Source organism: Electrona antarctica, assembly GCF_951216825.1.
Source record: "Electrona antarctica genome assembly, chromosome: 16".
NCBI lineage: Eukaryota > Metazoa > Chordata > Actinopteri > Myctophiformes > Myctophidae > Electrona > Electrona antarctica.
The window spans coordinates 17,856,287-17,877,665 of NC_136797.1; the positions used below are offsets into that span (position 1 = coordinate 17,856,287).

The window sequence follows — 21,379 nt, forward strand, 5'->3', positions numbered from 1 at the left end:
TGTTTGTGGTCTTTTATTACCCCCTTGACACTGCGTGGCCAAATGGGCTTGGATACTTTCCAGGCAGGCGCTGGCAAGAAACCTTAGCTTTGGCATAATGTACCTCCCTTCACTTTCTCTCTACACTCTATTCAAATGGTCTCCTTCCATCTCACTGTGAGACCTTTGTAATCATTCTGATCTGTAAAAAAGCAGCAAGCACAGTTATACTTTTCCGAGCAAATAATATGAAGCTGGCCTATCACATCTGATCTTGTGTTTATTCTTGTATTTTTTCCAACCACTGGTCAAAACTAACTGAACTAACTAGGATCTGTGGGAAATAAATTAATGGGGTTGTGATCAACATAAGTCCAGGTGTCCAGGGTCTATACTAAATGTGACAGCCCGTCCACTACACACTCTGACTTGCACATTTTCGGCTAAACTGAAAAACGGATTCAGTTCACGCTAGATGAATGCAACCAGAGCAAATTACAGAAATCATAGTTTGGGCTTGTAAAATAACAATAATAATAATATGAATGCCCTATCGCCTATCTGGTTAACACACTGAGGTCAACAACACCAGTGGTTCTCAGACTTTTAATATTATTTCATATTAACTACCACATTAGAGCTATACTGGCTTCAAAATGGTCCAGGAAGACACATTCCTAACCTGTCTCCTCGATCAGCATGATGGCTAACAAGCCAGCCTGACATGATGAAATCTTATGTAACTGAAAATGAATTCCAGATTATTTGTGCATACAATTTGCACTGCAACTGGGTCATTGTGTTGTGATAATTTACTCCCCGTCATACCATCGTAGCAGGTGATGATGATTGCTTTAAACAAATGTTAATGATCAGCTAATAGTCAGTAATTACTGTGCATTTGGTCTCATGTTGTGTGCGGCACAAATTATGAATCTGTGTTACATGTTAAATATCAGATGCGTTATTTGCTTTTTGACTGATATGCAATGTAAAAATCACACCCGTGTGAACTGAGTGGTGTAAGGTCTGTCTGACGTAATGAAATCATGTCTGACGTAATGAAATCACACCCAGGTGTTATTTCATTACCTGGCTTTTTTGTGCAGAAAAAATGAGCATGGTTGCTATGTTCACCCGGGTGTGATTTCATTACGTCATTACAACAGGGTGAACATAGCAACCATGCTCATTTTTTCTGCACAAAAAAGCCAGTTGTAGGAGTGGTTTACACCACTCAAAAAATAACAGATGTGCTACATTATGAGATTACACACAGTGTGTGTAGGATATACCTATACCCACATGTGCACACACACACACACACACACACACACACACACACACACACACACACACACACACACACACACACACACACACACACACACACACACACACACACACACACACACACACACACACACACACACACACACACACACACACACACACACACACACACACGTGAATGGCCATGTTGTGTGACTGAATGTTTAGTGTCCATTTTGACATTAAAAACAAAACTCTTGCCTCCTATTTCTACTGACATTGGCTGCTGCATTAGGTGATGTGCTGTAGGTTTGAAATGGGAGATTTGCTATCAAAGAGCTGGTGTTACTATACTGTACCGATGGAGCCAGCTGCTGGAGTTTGGCTGCCCTCTCTGTGTGTACCATCCTGCAGTTCTCCACTCATTACTGTGGAAGCATAAATAAATAAACAGTTTATGGTTGAAGAAGCAGACAAAATTTGCCAGCTGGGCAAAATTACATTGAGTGGCCTTGGGCACGGTTGGAGTGGTAGCGAAAAATGTGAAGAAACTGTCAAGTGCGTTGATTTCACTGACATCAGTGTAGTGTAGTGCTACTACAGTAGAGTAATATAAGACTTCTTGAACAGGAATGCAGAATAGAATTGAGTCTAAACTTGAAATCCACTGTTTACTTAGTTTGAATTCAGACAGAGTCTACAGAGATGGAAAAGGTTTGAAAATCATTTATTATTATTATTATCCATTCATAAAATGTATACCAGACCAACTGTTGACAATAGACACCTGGTTGTAAAACACTGTGGATAAGTCTGATAGGACAGGTAGGGATGTGCAACGTCAGCTCATGCACCAAATGGGGATATATTTCCAGGTATGGCCACTTGTGCAGAAACATTCTGTTTGCTGCTGCAGAGCATTGCCATCTGCTGGTCATTGGATTTAGTGCACCACACATGGACTATATGTGGATATAGGATAGGCCTATGTCTCTATATTGCTTATGCGACATATGTATGCATTATGCAGGCGACCAATTTTGAATAATATGTCACATATATGTTGTGTTACACATATAAATAAAATCACACCCGTGTAAAGTGAGGGGCGCTAATATATTAAAGTCTAACTTATGTGATTAGGTGATGTAATGGTGATATAAAACAAACGGTGCCAACACAAACATTAAACAATAAAGTTTTTCCCTTTATTGTCAATGGCGTTTACAAAACAAACATTGAACTAAAGACAAACATTAAACCTGTGTATAGGCCTATATTTCATTTCCATGTGGGGGCCCGGGTGCGTCAGCTAGGCCGGGAGTTAATGTGCACACTAGGTTTGGGAACCACTGTTATAGAGCATAGCAGTGACCATTTTTTTTAAATTTGATTTTGACCATGGTTTTCTGGACCCAATGAAAAATCGCCCATCAAATCGCCCATTAATTTTCCCCATAGAGATCTACAAAAATATTTATATCAATTATTGTAAGCCTATAGAATCAAGCCATTCAGTATCCTGGTGAGACATGACCATTAAAGCTTTGATTCTGTGAGAAAAAAAAGAAGAAAAGCTATTACGCTGTCGCTAAATACATAATTAATTTCGGGATTGTTGTACACCATTAAAGTTTTCTTGGAAAAATAACTGCACAAAAACGAATTTGACTGACCTCTGGCTCTGGGGCTTGTTTTTGAGGGGCGCTAGCCCGGCTAGCTCACACAGCTTTGTGTGTCTGTGTGTCCGTACTCCGTAGCACGGAATGTGATGATGTATATGATGATAGCGCCCCTCACTTCACACGAGTGTGCTGTTTATAGACCGGGTTGCTTGTTTCTCTCGCAAAGTCTGGCAACGCTGCCCATGATCGAACCAGAGTAATCTAGTAAGAGAGTGGCGACACTATTGACTCCCATTGTAACAATGGGATGCGGAAGTGCTCATTCTATCTCAATGGGATAGTTCCAATATTTGCGGCGAGATCAAAGCGTGTCGCCACTCACCACTCTCTTACTAGATTACTCTGGATCGAACGAGCGTCATGGCGCACGGCGCATGCGCGTCGTCCAGCGCGTCCCTTCTTATCTAAGTTCCTTGTCTGGAATAGAAGAAAGCACAGGAGACTTTACTGTACAATATCATACAATGGGGTGAGTAGCGACTATTAACGCACGAACCATTGACAAAATCGCCATTGTGAAAACACCCGATGACTAAATGAAATGGCCAAACTGCATGCGTTGTTGTTGCAAATACCAAACCGTCGCGTGTTATTATGGAGGAGGAAGGAGGGATAAAGCGATGCTAAACATGACAGCTGCACTCCGCCTACACACACAAAGCATCCTTCACGTCTTCATTGCGCCTGCATGCTAGCGCTCACAACGATACAGTGTATCAAGGACGCGCGTAAACAACAAAAAAGAAAGGGGGAAAAAACAACAACAACGGAAGGATCTGTGAAGTTAACCTTGACAAAACGCGAGTAAAACAGGAGAAAGTAGTAGAAGTAGTAGTAGTATAGGTATTGTTATAACACCAGTAGCCTAATGCATGATATGTATATGCTATATCGGCACGTTTGTCGCTCTGCCGAAAATAGCCGATCTCTGTACATGTACAACGTGCATCGATGCCAGGCGTTGTGAGCTTGTAGATCGGCTATTTTCGGTAGAGCGACTGACCTGTCCTCAGGCAGAGTCATGCTCACTTGAAGCGCCATCAGATAGAGCAGTAGGCAATTAAGCCAAGCCAACACAGTATATAAGCTAGTATTATTTAAATGTATAGGTTATGATCATTGAAATTGGTAACTTAACTTAAAAACAGTAGTTCCATTGTGAATATAATATGGCCCTTATAGCGAGCTATAACCCTAGACGCCTGGGGGCGAGAAGTGACCTCGCCCTTTAGCATGTCTTGAGTGTACAGGGTTTGATGAGGTCAGATCAACATGTGGAATGTCAGAACAGGTCAGCTCCATATATGGAGATATAAGGGTGGCAGCGTCTTGAGTGTACAGGGTTTGATGAGGTCAGATCAACATATGGAATGTCAGAACAGGTCAGCTATATGGAGATATAAGGGTGGCAGCGTCTTGAGTGTACAGGGTTTGATGAGGTCAGATCAACATATGGAATGTCAGAACAGGTCAGCTCCATATATGGAGATATAAGGGTGGCAGTGTCTTGAGTGTACAGGGTTTGATGAGGGCAGAGGTAGGGCCGGGCCTTAATTATTATTAGAAGATGTATGTCAGAACAGGTTCTGATATCCATATACTAATATGGGCTTAATTGCAACAGCAGGTCAGATTTACACATATATGATCCCTGATTTACTAGAATCCCTGATGATGTCATAGTGATGTCACGAGACCTGGGCACAATATATGGGGGCTTTCCCCATGTATAGAGATTTTACTATCATCCCTGATGTCTGATGTCATAGTGATGTCACGAGACCTGGGCACAATATATGACGTGACAAATTGAGTGACAAAATTTAGTGTGACATGACGTGACAAAAACGCAAGGTTTCATAGTTAACTGCGACCTTTGGTCGCAACCACTACATATTTTACAGCATGCAGACGTTAATGATCAGTTAATTAACTGTATGTATGTATGTATGCATGTATGCATGTATGTATGTATGTATGTATGTATGTATGTGGTTAAAATGGGTAAGGTTTAAAAAAAGGCAAAAGCATGCTCTGTTGCACTGGCCTAAAAGTGGGTCCTCTAAAACTGCTTCAACTTCTGAGAATGTGTTTGGTTCATTAGCCACCAGATGGCATACCTTATAAGTATGTATGTCTGTATGTCTGTATGTATGTATGTATTTAAAAGGGGGGCTTTTTTGTAAAATCCCAGCCTACAATACCTTCATATATTTAAAATCCAATGTAAGGTTACCAGTGAAGGGCAACCTGCCTATTCACTGGAGACTATGCAAGGCAGAGGCGTCCACCCCCCTGAGTCCAAGTTAGACTAGACCGCATGTATGTATGTATGTATGTATGTATGTATGTATGTATGTATGTCTGCTCTTTTAAAATGGACCAAAATAAAATGTACTACTACAAAATGTACTAATACTACTAATACAACATTCAATTGTTACATTATAACTACACATATAGTTAACAGTGAAAGATGACAAAATGTCTTAACAGAAAAGCGGCACAATTAACATTCATAATGCCATTTGTGGAAGACTGAAAGAGGCTCATAACTAAGGAGTTCAGATAGGTTTACATTTTGCCCCAGGCTACAATCTTTCTCAGTTGCAAGAGTGAAATCGATTAATAATATTATCCCTTGTGGGGGTGAATGAGTTGAATTTATTATGCCTGTGCTGTGTGCGAAGCCATGCCTCTCCTCTTCTGACATTGAGGATCTTGAGTCACCGTCTCGGGAGAGTTGCATCACATTACCTCTAGGCTTGTTGATTTAAACAGGGACTGCACTGCATTGTCACTGTCTTTATTTGGACACACTTCGACAGGGACAGGTGTACTATGCATGTATGCTTGCGTTTCTCTCATATGTTCCTTACACAATCGAGCAAAAGCAGTCCATTTTGTGTCCTCGTATTTGACCTTTCTGAGAACTTAGGCAATGGTGGCACTACAACAATAATATGCTTAATTTATACAGCGTCACGATGGTGTCTCTCGCCAAAAATAACAGAACTACAAACTCGCAATGTAGTGGGAGTGCATATTAGGTCGACCGCATTTATGTTACAGTAGCTCAATGATGTCCAAAATCTGCGTAGATTCGATTTAAATTAATAATGACATCAGTGAACGCCATACACAACACATGGTAACATGATTCACCCTCATTCAACTTTTCATATCTCTGCTGTCTAGAAGAAACCGCCTAACTTCCAAAATGTGAATTTTTCAGGAAATTGCAAAACACCCAGCTCATGTGGAGTTAGGAGGTTTTTGTCAAAGTGCTTTTTAATACTTTTAATTGATTCATTATTTTTTAACCAACACACAGACGTAAAGGGTGTTCAACAGCATTGATTCATGAAAAAAAAACTAAAACCTCAAAAATTGAGTTAGGTGGTTTCTTCCGGACAGCAACGACATCCCCCTCTCTCCCTCACTAACTCGATGATCTCTCTTCCTCCCAAACCGGTCACCTCACCCTCTTCATCTCCCTGTCCCTCCCTAATCATCCAGTCAACCCGCCTCTTGCTGACCCTCGAACGGTGACGATTGGCCCCTCCCGCCGCCCGTCAGCATGCAAGGGTTCTACTCCAAGCTAGACTCCTCCTCCGCCCCTCTATTAGGGGCGGGATTCGGAGGAGGAGGGGGAGAGGCTGTCCCCGTGCCTCTCAGCCTGGCCGTGGAGACGGAGAAAGCGCAGGCCCTCCTGCAGACGTTTAGCTCCGCCTCCCTGCTGGCGTCCACCGGCCTGGGGGTGTTCTGCGTGGCGGCCGACCACGCCCTCCAGCTGTCGGTCGTCCAGCATCACCTGTGGCTGAGGGCGTTGCTGGACAACGCCACGCACGGATTGGTGGGACTGTGGTCGTGGGCTATCGTGATTGGACTGAGAAAAAAGAGCGACCTGTATGAGATTCTATTGGCCGGGCTGCTGGCCTCTCTCATAGACCTGGACCACTTCTACTTGGCTGGATCTCTGTCACTTAAGGTAAGAATATCCAACCAGATCTCTCCTTCCTAACCTTCTTTCCCTCCCACTGTTACCACAGGGACTTTGTTACAGGGTTTCTGGAACGGCTGAAGATGGAGGTCAACTCATCACAAACATTAACCTGATTTGCTTGCTTTGTATCCCCACCTAATGGACAGACCAGTTTGTACCATGCACACACACCTGCTCACCACGCCCGGCGCTGCTTGCTTGTCCTCACTATTGAGATATTTCAGGCTTTCAGGCAACAAATAAATCTTTATAATGGCCTTCCAAAATCTGAAATGATGCATAGTAAATTGCAGTAGTTTGCTTCCAAACAATATCTAGCAGCTAAAGCAAATACAGGTATCAGTAGCCCATACAAGTCTTTCACTTTCACTTTTCATCTTGGATCAGAAATCTGGTTTACTTGAGAGCTGAGACATATCTTTCTCCAGTGAAACCTGATATGTCTCTTGATGTAATTATTGCAATATTATAAAAAATCACTCGCTTTTGTCCAAGTAATGTTATTGATCACACCCGATCCCCGCCTTATCAATCCATTGAATGGTCAAGTTGTCATGAATTGTCATCATCACATATTGGACCCGAGGCAAAGAACCAGTTAATAGATACTGTAAATGAGTGTTACTCTTTTCAGTGTTACACAATGTTTATTCTAAGGTCAATGAGAAAAGACTGATTTCTCGGTTTCTCTGTTCTTGACGTATACTGCCGTCTTCCTCACCATCCCCCCTCTTTCCAGGCTGCTGTATCTCTGCCCCATCGACCTCCCCTCCACTGCTCCTCCCTCATCCCCCTCCTGTGCCTCTCGCTCCGCTTCCTCATGTGGCTCGGACGCCTCAAAGACGCCTGGTGCTCCCTGCCGTGGATGCTGTTCGTCGCCATGGCCACGCACCACGTCCGGGACGGCGTGCGGCACGGCCTGTGGTTGTGCCCACTGGGCAACACGGCGCCGATCCCCTACTGGCTGTACGTGAGCACCACGGCGACCCTTCCTCATCTGTGCTCGGTGCTCATGTACCTGACAGGAACGAGGGACGTGATCTCTACCAAGCACGGGGTGGCAATTGATGTCTAAACCCTGCAGTGTATAATGCACACACACACACACACACACACACACACACACACACACACACACACACACACACACACACACACACACACACACACACACACACACACACACACACACACACACACACACACACACACACACACACACACACACACACACACACACACACACACACACACACACACAATGCTAGGCACATCTTTCTGGTAGGGGTCATGTCTGGGGCAGAAGTGGACATGACTAGTACATAAAAGCATTTTAGCATTTTCAGTGGTTATTAACATGCGTTCTGATCGGTCAGATACAAATTTTAAATCATAAAACTCATGTCTAAATACGTATTTTATGTTGTGATCGAAGGTATTTGGAGCAGCTTGCAAATTATCAGACCAGAATTCTTCCATATTTCATGAAGCGCTTATTATGGATAAGCTACAAACTGTTTTGCACAGGCTTGACCCCTGACCTGTCACGTAAGTAAGTAGGTGCGAGAAGCTTATTGTCGGTATCAGCCAGAGCGTGGGAGTCTATCCCCGTTTTGCAGTGCACTAGACCCCTGGGAGATGGATTGCTGAGGTGGAGTGGAACACCTACTGTACCATCAGCTCCCAGTACGTCCCGCACGACTTGCCACACCCAAGCCGTGCTACTCATTTACTGAGTTGGCGGTGCCCGGGATCGAACCCATGTGGTCAAGAGGCGAGTAGCCCTACTGCCTGAGCTACCCGGACACTGTCACATACCCGAGACCTTATGATATCACCAGCTATTTCACCACACCACTCAGTCACCCTTTAACCACTGCAATCTCTCATCACTTTTGAAGGGTCATTATCGATGTCACAGAGGTCACATATAACTTAAGAGGTTAAGATGCTGTATATACTGTAGATGTTTATTTTGTATTTATTCAGCTGAATCATAAGACTTAATATGACTTTGCCTCAATGCTAAATACACTGCCTTTCCATGCTGTGCTATTTAGCTTCTAGAATTTTGTTGATATTCTTGGTCTAGAGCAATTAATAATAATATTTAATGATTATAAAAGATAATTACTATTATTGTTATGACGTGTTTTTTGTATAGCCAGTTCACAAACCGCTATGAGACAGATATAAGTGTAAATAAAAGAGAAAAACAAAACAAAAACAAACAATATTAATATTATTTTACATTTTGCAGGAGCATATCAAACAGATTAAATTAGAATATAGGCAGAATAGTGATATACTAATGATTTTCATACCATCTTCATATAAATAAATCAGGCTTATCAGAATACTTACTATACTAGTATCATTAGAACTAGAAGTCATTCATGTGACACCAGTGAACTCTTGACTGACTACTGTACCACCCCACCTGTTCAGGGAAGGTGGGCTCTATTTAAAATGAGAAACACCCTTTCCACAATCCACAGTCTGCAGGAAGAATACCTTGTCCTAAGAATTTGTCAATCTACTGTATAAGTTACCATTTTGAAGTCTACTCTTTTAAGATCTTGGTTCTAACCCCCAGTGCACCACCACCTACCCACTCATCTATTGAACTGATGTTTATAACATTATTTTGTCCTGACCAACATGTTTCTTATTCACAACATTTTGTATGAAGCTAAGTTTGAGTGTCAGTTGGTCGGTCAATGAGAGTTGAGTTCTTTTCAGCATTTAGTTTTTCAATGGCAACCATAATTTAGAAGCAGATTCTTCCTGGTCCCTTCTAATTTATTTTCATCTTTAGTTTATCAGATATGGACAATGGGGGCTTATAGTCTATTTTCACATGGCTTAGCTTCTGTTGCGTTGGAGATAACACATGTGGGAAGAGAGGTTTGTGTACGTGGTTTGTGTGAGAATATTAACTGGTCATATGTTTAGCAGGTGGTGACTTGTTCCACAACGTGGAATTGAAATGACTTTTGCTCACTTTTGCATCGCTCTACAGAGGGCAACTGGGCATGTCACATATGTCTGCGTATGGCCTGCAGTCTTTAACAATACACTGAAAGTGGGCAGGAATGAATAAAGGTTGAGTCAGGAAGCTAAAGTCACCAATTTCAGCACTGTCTAGCAACAACAAAGAAATCAGCAAGCTTGATCTGCTTCGTAAACTTTGTGTCGATGTGTCCATCGCTTTTTGGGGAAGAAAGAATTTAATTGCTGCATTATCTTTGTGTATGCTATTTGACTTCAAGTTCAACAGAGTAGTGCTCATCTACGTGCCGTTTCTCCGGTATTGACATTTTAGTGGCAGCCGCAGATGCTTGCCCTTTTCCAAAATAATATTGACTTTGAAGGGACTGGTTAAATATTGTGTAAAGTTGGTGTATTGTAATAGAATTATTTAATTCTCGATTACAGTGTCTATGGGACAAATCTGGAGAAGAACCAAAAACAACAATCTGACGTCAAACCAGATGGGTGTGATGATCTGTGATCTCTATGCATGTGGTTTTTTGAAACGTGTAGTGTTAGTGGAAACTGAAAGCTTAAGAGAAGTGTGAACTTTTTTTTATTTTATTTTTTTACTCTGAACTGAAAACAACTCACCTCAGTCAGACTGGTGATATTACTGTCACCCTTTGTTCGAGGTTGGAACTTCTCTGTTATCAACAAATCCTTGCGAGGGAGTGTTTTGATGATGATGATGGTGGTTGTAGTGCCGATTGTTGTCCAGTAGGTGTTGTCACTGAGCCGTATAGCAGTCATCCAATAATCCTGTTTTGTCACAGTGGAGTGGAGTAATTACTGGTTATGCCTATGCCAGCCACAGAGCAGAGGGGACAATTAAACCACGTGACGGGGAGAATATTCTCATCCCACGTGCATGAGAAGAGTACTTTTGACATCTTGAATTTTTGTTCATTATCATTCCTTACTTGGAACTTGCGTTGTGGGCAAAGAAGATCTACTGAGCTAAAAGTCAAAGCGTTGTGGTTGCTTATTGAATTTGTTAGGGAGAAACTATAAGAGACAAATCATTGCTGAAGACGACCCATGGTGGTTTTAGTGGTTCTTTATTTGTGAGTTTTGTTGTCAGAAGGTTAGTTAGCACCACATCCTTTTTCTCTCCATGCGGTTACTTCTATCTCTCTCTGACATCACTGCCTTTAAGTGCATTTGTTATTGTAACGTAAAGAATAATATTGTTTCTAAACAATTTTATGAATACATTTCGAAATATTGACTAGTTTTTACTGGGGTTCCGGCATCTAGGACTGGAAGGGATTAGGTCGAGTTCTTGAAAAGGTTGGCACATAAATTGCATGTGCAAACGTACAAAAAAAAAAAGCAAATTCGTATTTATGTATTTATTGTAATGGGTAGAAAACCCTGAACTCTGTTTCTGTAGTTGGTGATATGTTAACTGTGTGTTGTAACCTAAAAGAACAAGAAATGATCTGCAGTCACGTCAAGTGCAGATAAAATGTATTTTTATTTAGTCTAGTTTTAGACATTTTATCTGCATTTGTTCATGCAGGCCTTCTCTTCTCTTATAGGCTTACTTGGTTCTTCATGGTAATGTGTGAATAATAGCATATAGGCCTATTACTTTTACAGGGTCATATGGCCTAGTTAACTGTCATGTGGCCCTGCCACTCATATTGTATTCATAATTTTAGATTTATTAAAATTGTGACTGACTGTACATGCACTGACCCTGATTTTACTTCTGACTACACATTTGCCAAAATGTCAAAACAATCTTTGGGATTGCTGATTGGAAAACATGGAATTTATAATAGAGTACCATTGTGTGGGTAAACCCATTTAACACACTTTAGCAAGTTCTTCAGACTTTCCACACAAGGACACCCTGGAATAGTTGGAAGTAGCAAAGTACTCCCCTAATCCGAAAATGAATGTGTGAAATGTGCCAGGGGGAAGAAAGAATGTCGTGAATAATGCTGGTTTAATTTCTTCACAAGGCCATGGTGTGTTGTGCTGAAGTACAACTTTGGAGCAATGTATTTCCACTGTTATTTTTGTTGCTCTTGGTGAGCTATCAGAAGCCACGGGGAAAGTGTCTTCCAAACTAGTACAAGCTATTCACAAATTCTTATTTAGGCTACAGTTTAAGACATGAAGCTGCTGGATAAATCACAGTCACTTTGGGGGTTAGAATGGTAAGGCACGCAATGAATACCTCCTACTGCCTCAATTAATGAATCACTGTTGTCAGTAACTAAGTACACCCAGACCCACTCTAATACTGCTGCTTTCAACGTTTATCGTTACATAGAATTATTTTGCACATTAATTTATTTCAATCTTTGAATTTGGTTTTGTATTTGTTTAATCTAGTATTCACTGTGTCAACCTTTTGGTTTTATTTGCAAAGTAGACAGATGGTAACAATGATGGTTTTAAAGTTGTCTTTTTATCTCAATACAAAAATATACACAGTACAAACCCTTGACCCATGTCTCTGTTTTAACCATTAGTATTCTGTACAACTTTAGTTGCAACTGTTATTACAATGAATAAAACGTTATTTTGATCATAGAGTAGCTAATGTTAATTGAACAAACAAACACATCTGCAGTGGTTGAGGTGTCTCCTTTGAAACTGAACTATGAACAAAATGCTACTATACAATAAAATGGAAATTAACTAATCCATCCATCCATCTTCAACCGCTTATCCATAGTCGGGTCGCGGGGGCAACAGCTCCACCAGAGTGCTCCAGACTTCCCTCTCCAGAGCAACATTAGTGACTTCCTCCTGGGGGATTCCGAGGCGTTCCCAGGCCAGTGAGTCGATGTGTTTCCTCCAACTGCGCCTTGGTCTGCCCTCGAGAACCTCCCTAGGGAGGCGCCCGAGAGGCATCCTAACCAGATGCCCGAACCACCTCAGCTGGCTCCTTTCCAGAATTAACTAATATGTACAATAATTAGTACGGGGGTAGCCAATGGCTGATATAACCTAGCATGTGTAGTGTTGTTAGCCCTAGAATGGCTGTGATATTACATAAATTTAATTTGCTCACTTGTACCCCATAGACCAAAACATTGTAGCTCCGTTAAACTTTGTACTCACCCTAGGCTAGTAAGGCTACTCACCCAGTAATTTTCTGCGACTTCTTCAGGGGTCAGCTACAGGCGTCTGGTTCTGGCAGAACATGTGTAGTAAAATATCTGCTTTACCACAGACCATATTTCACAACAGGTGCTTTGCAGTTATTGGTGCAGGCAGGGTACTGCCGATGACGTCTTTGACGACTTTTTTGTTTTGTTTTATCTGATTCTGCAAGCTAGGTTTTGAATTTCACAGCCTTTCACTATCCACCTTCTTAACTTGACAAGTAAACTAGTCAGGATGGTGGTCTCACAACTCCACAGTGCTTCGACGCCATCAAAGCTCTAATGGCAGGATGTCACACAGTGCAGCTAGCTTTTTCTCTCCCCTTCCTCTTGGGCTGGCATTCATTTGATATCCATACAAAGTATGAATCAGGTGTTAGATGTAGGCCTACAGCATGACTGTCTCCGGCTCTGACACTGACTTAATCAGATGTTTGGAGCAAGGATGCATCCAGGATGTTTTGAATTAGTTCTGCGCCTCTCTGAAGTGGATGTAGCTGAAAATAAGATTGTGTTCTGCACACTCGGTCTGGTGGAGAACCCCCTGGAGTTGATGTTTCCTTCTAATCTACACCGTCTTTCACAGCAGTGCTGCCTCATGTTGTGTAATCCTGTCTATAGTTCTGGGTATTGAGGTCCCCCAGAAGGATGTCTATAGTTCTGGGTATTGAGGTCCCCCAGAAGGATGATTTAGTCATCTGCTGCGATGCCCGACAGTCCAGACAGGGTGTCGTCTAGACATGGCGCAGAGCGATTCCATGTGGTTGCTGTCCAGCTTTAGTTGAAGTGTTATGAGGTGCCCTGGGGCACTTCAGCAAGCTGGCAGAGCAGGTTGTTTCCTTTTTTTGAGTGGTGCAAACCACTCCAACAACTGGCTTTGTAACCGTGTACCCATGTCTGTTCGTACCAAAAAAACGAGCATGGTTGCTATGGTTAGCAACCAAAAAAACGAGCATGGTTGCTATGGTTAGTATGTGACGTCACTGACATCACAGATATCACATCAGAGTGAATCAATCTCTGCAAGAACTATAACAATAAATGTGTAGTTGCACCACTCACACGGGTGTGATTTCTTGTCCACAGTATGACTTTAACTCCCAATTAATCAGTTTTGTGTCTCTACAGAAAGTCTATAATACAAGTTTCAAGAGAAGATACTCTTCTCATAGTGTGGTGAAAGTAGTGATTGCTATAGAGTTTTTGTTCAGTAACGGCAGTCTCCCGTCTCTCCAGCTCCTTGGTAAACAAGTGCAGTTTCAGGCCAGGATACCAATTTCATCCAATCAGGAGAGAACCAGGTTGTAGCCAACCCCTTGTATTCCAAGTTCACCAGCAAGCTTTCCTTTGCTCAATTTATCTCCCTCACCTTTCCTCCTCCCATGTGCACGCACACGCATGCATGCACGCACGCACACAATCTTTGCTGTGTCCAGATTGATTGTGAAGCTCACCAGGACAGGATGTACGCCCGCGCCACCCCTTCACGTGGCCTGGGCAGGAAGTACAGCTTCCGTTGCCCAGGGTTACCGAGGGCGACGGATTGAGGGCGTTTAGTCCTTTCATCTCCTGCTGTATACTCATTGATTGTGATCACCTTGTCTCTCCTCCTCATCACTGCATTTTGTCTCCTTTCATTTAAATTGCTCCTCTAGCTGCTTTCATCTGTTTCCTAACCAATGAGAGGAACCACTTCACCACTGAAGTACAGTCAAAATGACTCAGCTCAAGATATTGGGAAATGTATCTGCTTTTTGGAACTAGGCTAGGTTTAACACACACACACACACACACACACACACACACACACACACACACACACACACACACACACACACACACACACACACACACACACACACACACACACACACACACACACACACACACACACACACACACACACACACACACACACACACACACACACACACACACACACTACTGCTGACCAGCTGTGACTGCTTGTTTGTAGTTTCTATGAGGCCTCTATCTGTTCATCGCTTTTCCTCCTCCTCCACCATGAACTCCTTTATCACCTCTCAACTCAGCATCACCTCCTACTGTCCAAGCTCCTCTTTTTACTCATCTATTTGATCTCCCCACATGCTCTCTCCTCTGTCTTACTTTATTAGTTCGTTCACATCCTTCACCTGACCTCATATTTGGCGGACATTTTACCTAATTTCTCCTTTCATTGTCGATGGCAAATATGAGACGTGTGGGGACAAGATGACGTAAAGTTTCCCTTCATTGTCAATGGCATTTAATGTTTGTGTTGCGGACATTTGTTGTGGGGACAACAAAAAATGATACAGTTTGTGTCCAATAGTTACAGAATCTGCCTGGAAATGTTTGTCAATGTTAAAAAAAGAAGAAAAAAAAACTTGAAGCTAAAACTCAAGTTTGAAGAGCAGCACTTGTAATTCTTTCCCCCAGGCATATTGATATGTCAATGTCCTCATTTGAATGTATTACATGTATTACAGACTTTCAAGAGGGTGAATTGCCTATACGTACCCTGTAGCCACTTTAAAGTCGCCTAGAGTGGTTTGTTTTCCACGCCGTTTCAATAACGTGAATGGTAGTGAACAACATGAAATGTATGCTAAAACCTAGCCTACTAATGTAGCCTTCTAAGATGGGGCAATAATGTCTGCTAATGGTACAGTCATATGTACTTTTTGCTGATTTTGAAATATTGCTTACTAGCTCACAGTTAATAGAGTAACTCAGAATTAGTTAAACAATTTGTCCGTTTTTTTAAAATTGTTAGAAAATAGCCTACAGTATCTACAACTACAAGCTCACAGTGCATCACATCATGACACATTGTGAGCCTGCAAGTATAAAATAGAATTTACGACGTAAAGCACATTTTAAGTCTCTTCAAGTTGATTTTTATACTGTCCTGAAATCAATGAAATTAAAAGGCTTGGTTGAAAGTCCCAATCTTGTTCAGAAAAGAGTTGGCAGTAATGTCAAGTACACCATTAGTCATAGTCAATGAGCATGCCAGGCAATGTGTCATGTCACCTCCTGATTACTGTATGTTCATCACACTGAATCCCTATCAGAGTGGCTCAGATTTGGATTTTGGGTGTTAAAATAAATTCATATTTATTTGATTAATCAAAGTTATATTTCTTATTGACATATTGACACATTGCTGAGATAATTCTATATCAGATCGGATATCAAAGTGATCACATTCATATTTTTGTTTTGTTTTGAACTACCGCAAGCCAGAATCTGATCCACTCGGATAGGGATTAAAGGTTTTGAACTCTTGGGCCCAGAAAACCGAATTACCATCCAGTTAGCTACTGTATGACATGTAGAGAAAATATATAACGTTCGTATATAAAACTTGCATGGTAGTTCAGGTTATGATCAGACTTTTGTCACATCTTGTTAGCTATTACATAGCTATTAACATCTTGTTATTATGTTCTTGCTATTACAAATTGCTGTTGGCCAGGGCCACTTTATTTATTGTCAGCCCAAAAAGATAGGCTTTGAACAAAATTCTGCGTTAACACTGAACAAACTATGCAACCAGTCTTCTTTACATCCTGCTAGAATAGAATTGAATATTTCATAGCATAATACAGTATTTCTTACAAAGGAGACATCAACATTGTTAAGAAAAATACAAAATAAATTCATAGATTTGACTGATGATCTGAACACATATCACAAAAAGCAGCTTGTAAAGCGTATTTCCAATGAACTGAGCTTTCAAATCTAACCGGTTTGGCTGACAAATGGAAAGCAGAATTGTAGGTTTTTAATGGTACCACTGACAGTTTACAAAAGAGCAGTTGTTATCTTATTATGTCTTTGTCGAGGGGCTAAAATGACCATACCGGTGTCAATACATGCCATTCTCCATTCACAGCTTTAGCCATATATCATACATAATTTTCCAATGAATGAGGTTTTTTTCTTTTTAGACTTTGCTTTTGTTTCCATTTTTGGACCTAAATGTAAAAACATTACCAAACTTACCTGAATAATCAATTCACAGCTGGCCAAATGGTTAATGAGTCATGGACAATTGAATTTAAAAAAATATATATATTCTTCAGGGACAAGTTTTGGCTAGAGTTTTCAAGTCAAAAACACAAAATGTAATAACATAATTTGACAAATTATCACCAACAAATAAAGCAATTTTGCTGTTCTACACTGCAGCAATGTCAAGTACAGAATTAGTTAGCTAAACATACGACACCACCGGTATGGTCCTTTAAGGCAAGACTGCTTATTGGCAGTCTCTAGAACAATTATGTCAGGCGCCACAAAGAAACAAACACTGACTTTTGATTGCATTTCAGCAACAGAGACATGGAAACGGACTGATGCATTGGAAAGGCATGCTAAATCAGTACACAATGTGATAAAGGAACGATAATTCAATAGCAATGGCTGTGTCCATGCTGGCTTTAACTGAATTCAATTAGCTAACCAACCTACGTATCTGATTAGGCAGGCTGTTGCTCTCAACTGCTTATACATGTATGGGGAAAGAAAATCAATTTGCTCTATCAAGGAAACATTTTCGTTTACACTGTGCTGAGTAAGAGGCCAACTCAAGGGTTCGTCCCACAACCCGCCGTGCAGAAAGATTAGAATGAGAATAAAGCGAGTTGGATGAAGACAAAGTCATCAAACACATTGTCATTTACAGTAACCAAACAGCAACAGAGCTTCATATAACTGGGAAAGAGACGGATGAACACAAACACATACATAGTGTCACATCTTCACAGGAATGATTAAGACTTAAGTCACTGGGCCAGAAAGGGTCGTTCAACTGAGATCTCTAATCAGCCTCCCATGATCGTTTTTGTATTTCCAGACATTTCTAGAATTCTCCAAACCAAATAATAGAAAGTAATGTGTGTCAAAAGCATTGCAGTCTGAAATGTATATATTTTTACAGTTTCATCAACAACTTAATCTATGAAAAGAAAATTAATGTGTTGATCATTTTTTTCTTCTTCTTCTTTCAGAACGGATTGACACATTTTGTATCAGTGAGTGTTGATGATAAGTTAAAAGTTCAACTACAGAACGAAACGTTGAGGGAATTCTAAATTTTTTTGCCAATTTTGCTAATCCTATACAATCATAAGCCTGAACATTTCAGGCAGAAACATGAATCAAATGTCCCAGGACTAAGTTCAACACATACCTGTGAAAACTAACCAAAGAATCATATATATATATGAGTATTTTTTTTTCTCTACATATTAACATCACTGATAGTAAAATGTATCTCATAAGGATTAATATACAATATACAAAAAAAAGCTTCAACTGGATCCATGCATAATATGTAGAACTAGCTTGAAAGAACATACAGTTGTCAAACCAGTGAAACGTTTGACTAGATGCACCTTTTGTTTCTGAAACAAACTACACAGTCAGTCAGTCAATCAATCAATCAATCAATCAATCAATCAATCAATCAATCAATCAATCAATCAATCAATCAATCAATCGGTGATAACTACACAGCTTTGGATCATAGAACATAACCACAAAAACAACGGACAAGAAAAAAGAAAGAAAACAAAATTACAATGCATGTTTTCACAAAATGCTAAAATGAATTTAGGGTAAAGACCTCTTCTTTAAAAAAAAGGAAATATACAGGTCCTGCCAGGGTTGCAAATATCGACATTGTGAAATTTTCCCTGAATGATGACCCATTGCAATATTTGCAGCTGCACACAAAAGCTTTGAAATCAATTTCTTTCTGGTCTCTGTGAATCTTCTTCCACCCTACTCAAGGTATGCGTGATCCAATAGCAAAGCATGTCGTTCTAAAATTAAATTAAACTTTAGGTTATTCCCAACTTCAACTGCGTGATCCAATAGCAAAGCATGTCGTTCTAAAATTAAATTAACTTTTTGGTTAACTTCAACTGCATTTTGTGGAAAAACGTAGACTGCATCATGCAATAATATGCAACAGGTCCATCAAACAGAATATTTCTTAAACTCTGTTCAGTGGATTGGATCTATAACTTGGAACTACACTATAAACAATTGGATCTGAAGTGATTTCTGCATCCCAATTTCTAAAAGAGTGTAATTCACTAACTGATTTACATAAAACCCAGATATAACACTGGAATTTCCGATTGTGTTTTAAAAATGCTCAGACCACTTTCAGAAATAATAAAAAGTAAAAACTTAATATCTATCTATGGTTGAATGTCTTAATAGTCATAGTGCTGGTGCTATGTGAAAGGCCAAATAACTCGTATCTCATGCTCTCTTTTCAGTATTTCTATCTCTCTCAGTCCTCTGTGTCAGGGGTTCTCAACGTTTTTGGCCGGGGACCCCCGGAAATGCTTTGGCAATGTCTCGGGACCCCCGCCCCGCCCCCTCCCGACCCCCAATATAAATTGACTGCTACAATAACCTTAACCCATTTTGGGCGGGAACCCCTTTTGGTGTTTTAAGCATTATGTTATAATTTAGCTATTGAAAAATAGCAGATCTACAAGCTCATAGCGCGCCACCGAGTGGCGCGCTACGAGCTTGTAGGTCTGCTATTTTTGAAAAATCGTGAAAAAAATAATAATTTGGGGACCCCCCAAACTAATTTGGCGACCCCCCGAGGGGTCGCGACCCACGGGTTGAGAACCCCTGCTCTGTGTGATACTGCCATCCGGATACAATGGATGGGTGGATGGATAAACAGAGAGGAAACAAAGACAACGGAAATAAACAGAAACATGAGACAAAAGACCAACATGTAACGAAACAGACTTGAGAAAATATACATATATTTAACGGGTCTCTTCAAACCCAAAAGTAACAAGCCACCCGCCTCCCCGCCCAACATGCCCTATGTCCCGCCCAACATGCCCTATGTCCCGCCCACTTGTTTCGGTGATTGACAGCAGCCTCAGCCTATAACAGGCCACTTCATGCCTCTCTCCGGAGGCCGTAATGCCCCTGGGTTGCTTTGGCGACGGACTGACGGACAGGTAAAGACTAGCAAAAGTTCTATTTCCTTCACAGCATTGTGTTGGCCGGTCAGTCAGTCAGTCATTTAAATAATGGATACACACAGTTTATCCATTTTTTCTCACAAAAGTTTGCAAAAAAACAAAAAAAAACTGAAAAGAAAAGAAAATAATGTAAAATTGAATCTGAAAAACAAAAGATAAAAACAAAATTGTATCGGAAAAAGCTCCATAGCACAAAACAACCCCCCCCCCCCCCCCACACACCCCATATAAAACAAAAAACAAAAGGGTGATTCAGAGGAAAACCAGACGAACACTTCTGGGCGAGGGTCAGTCAAAGGGAAGAGAGGCAAGTTGTTGTTTATGTCCATGAAAATCCCTCTATTTACTATATTAAGTCTTATTTTTGCATTAAAAAAAACTCAGCCTCTCCTGCTGTTTGGCATCAATATTTCCTGTCATGTTTCTAGTCCAAAGTTGAAATCTTGACCAGCTCGCCACCATGTATGCGACACAGAGGAAGCTCACCAGTCAAGCTTGGGTAACGTAGTTGGCAAAGGATGATCCCAGAGCTGCATCGAGTTTGCCTGAGAAAACCGACTGTTAGCGTTTCAGAATCACCACCTCCCACATTGTGTTGCGGGAACAGTCAGGTGAAGTCTGCCGGTGCAGTGTGGGTAATGCAGTGTTGTAGTTTTCTTTTTGTTGTTGTTGTTGCTGCTCTGTAGTACAACCCAGCAACGGTGACAACTGCAAAACATACCTCACGTTGAGTGTTTATAATTGCTAACCTTGCTCTGCACCGTTCTGTTCATGGGGTTGCGGATGGAGTCTGAGCGTTGCGGTGCGGTTAGGACGGTCAGCGAGGGTCGCTGCAGTGGTGACGGCCGGAGGGAGGCTGGTCCTGTTGAGAAGCCCTACAACGGGCTGACGAGAGCAGAGGACGCTCCACAGTGACCTGAGAGACCAGAGCAGGGTTAACCCATTTAGACCCCATTCTACAACATGTCGTCTAAATCATGACAGTTTTCAGAAAAGACGTTAGTGGAATGTTAGTGGTTCTCAAAGTTTTACATTTCAAGGACCCTGAAAACTATATGTTGATATATATAACTATATATATCAACTAGATTTAGTCAACTGAAATCTTATATGACGTCGACTAAAACTAGACTAAAACTACAACATTTCAGATGACCAAAATGTGACTAAAACTAAATGGAACTGTATTCAAAAAGACCATGTAAACTAAATCAAAACCTGCTGTCAAAAATCAACACCGGG

General features: G+C 41.1%; 2 protein-coding genes across 2 annotated transcripts in view; one reads left to right on the top strand and one right to left on the bottom strand.

Moving 5' to 3' along the window:
- Nucleotides 1–3,313: 3,313 nt before the first annotated feature.
- tmem267 (transmembrane protein 267) lies at nucleotides 3,314–12,409 on the top strand. Its single transcript, XM_079524618.1, has 3 exons — nucleotides 3,314–3,405; nucleotides 6,456–6,927; nucleotides 7,682–12,409. The coding sequence occupies exons 2-3, from the start codon at nucleotides 6,517–6,519 to the stop codon at nucleotides 8,015–8,017; spliced, it is 747 nt and encodes a 248-aa protein (XP_079380744.1). The 5' UTR covers nucleotides 3,314–3,405; nucleotides 6,456–6,516; the 3' UTR covers nucleotides 8,018–12,409.
- A 7,979-nt stretch (nucleotides 12,410–20,388) lies between these two features.
- il11ra (interleukin 11 receptor subunit alpha) overlaps nucleotides 20,389–21,379 on the bottom strand; it is an 81,761-nt gene continuing 80,770 nt past the window's right edge. Inside the window, exon 12 of the mRNA XM_079524612.1 lies at nucleotides 20,389–21,053. The gene's annotated coding sequence lies outside the window, so the exon portion shown is untranslated. The remainder of the gene's footprint in view (nucleotides 21,054–21,379) is intronic.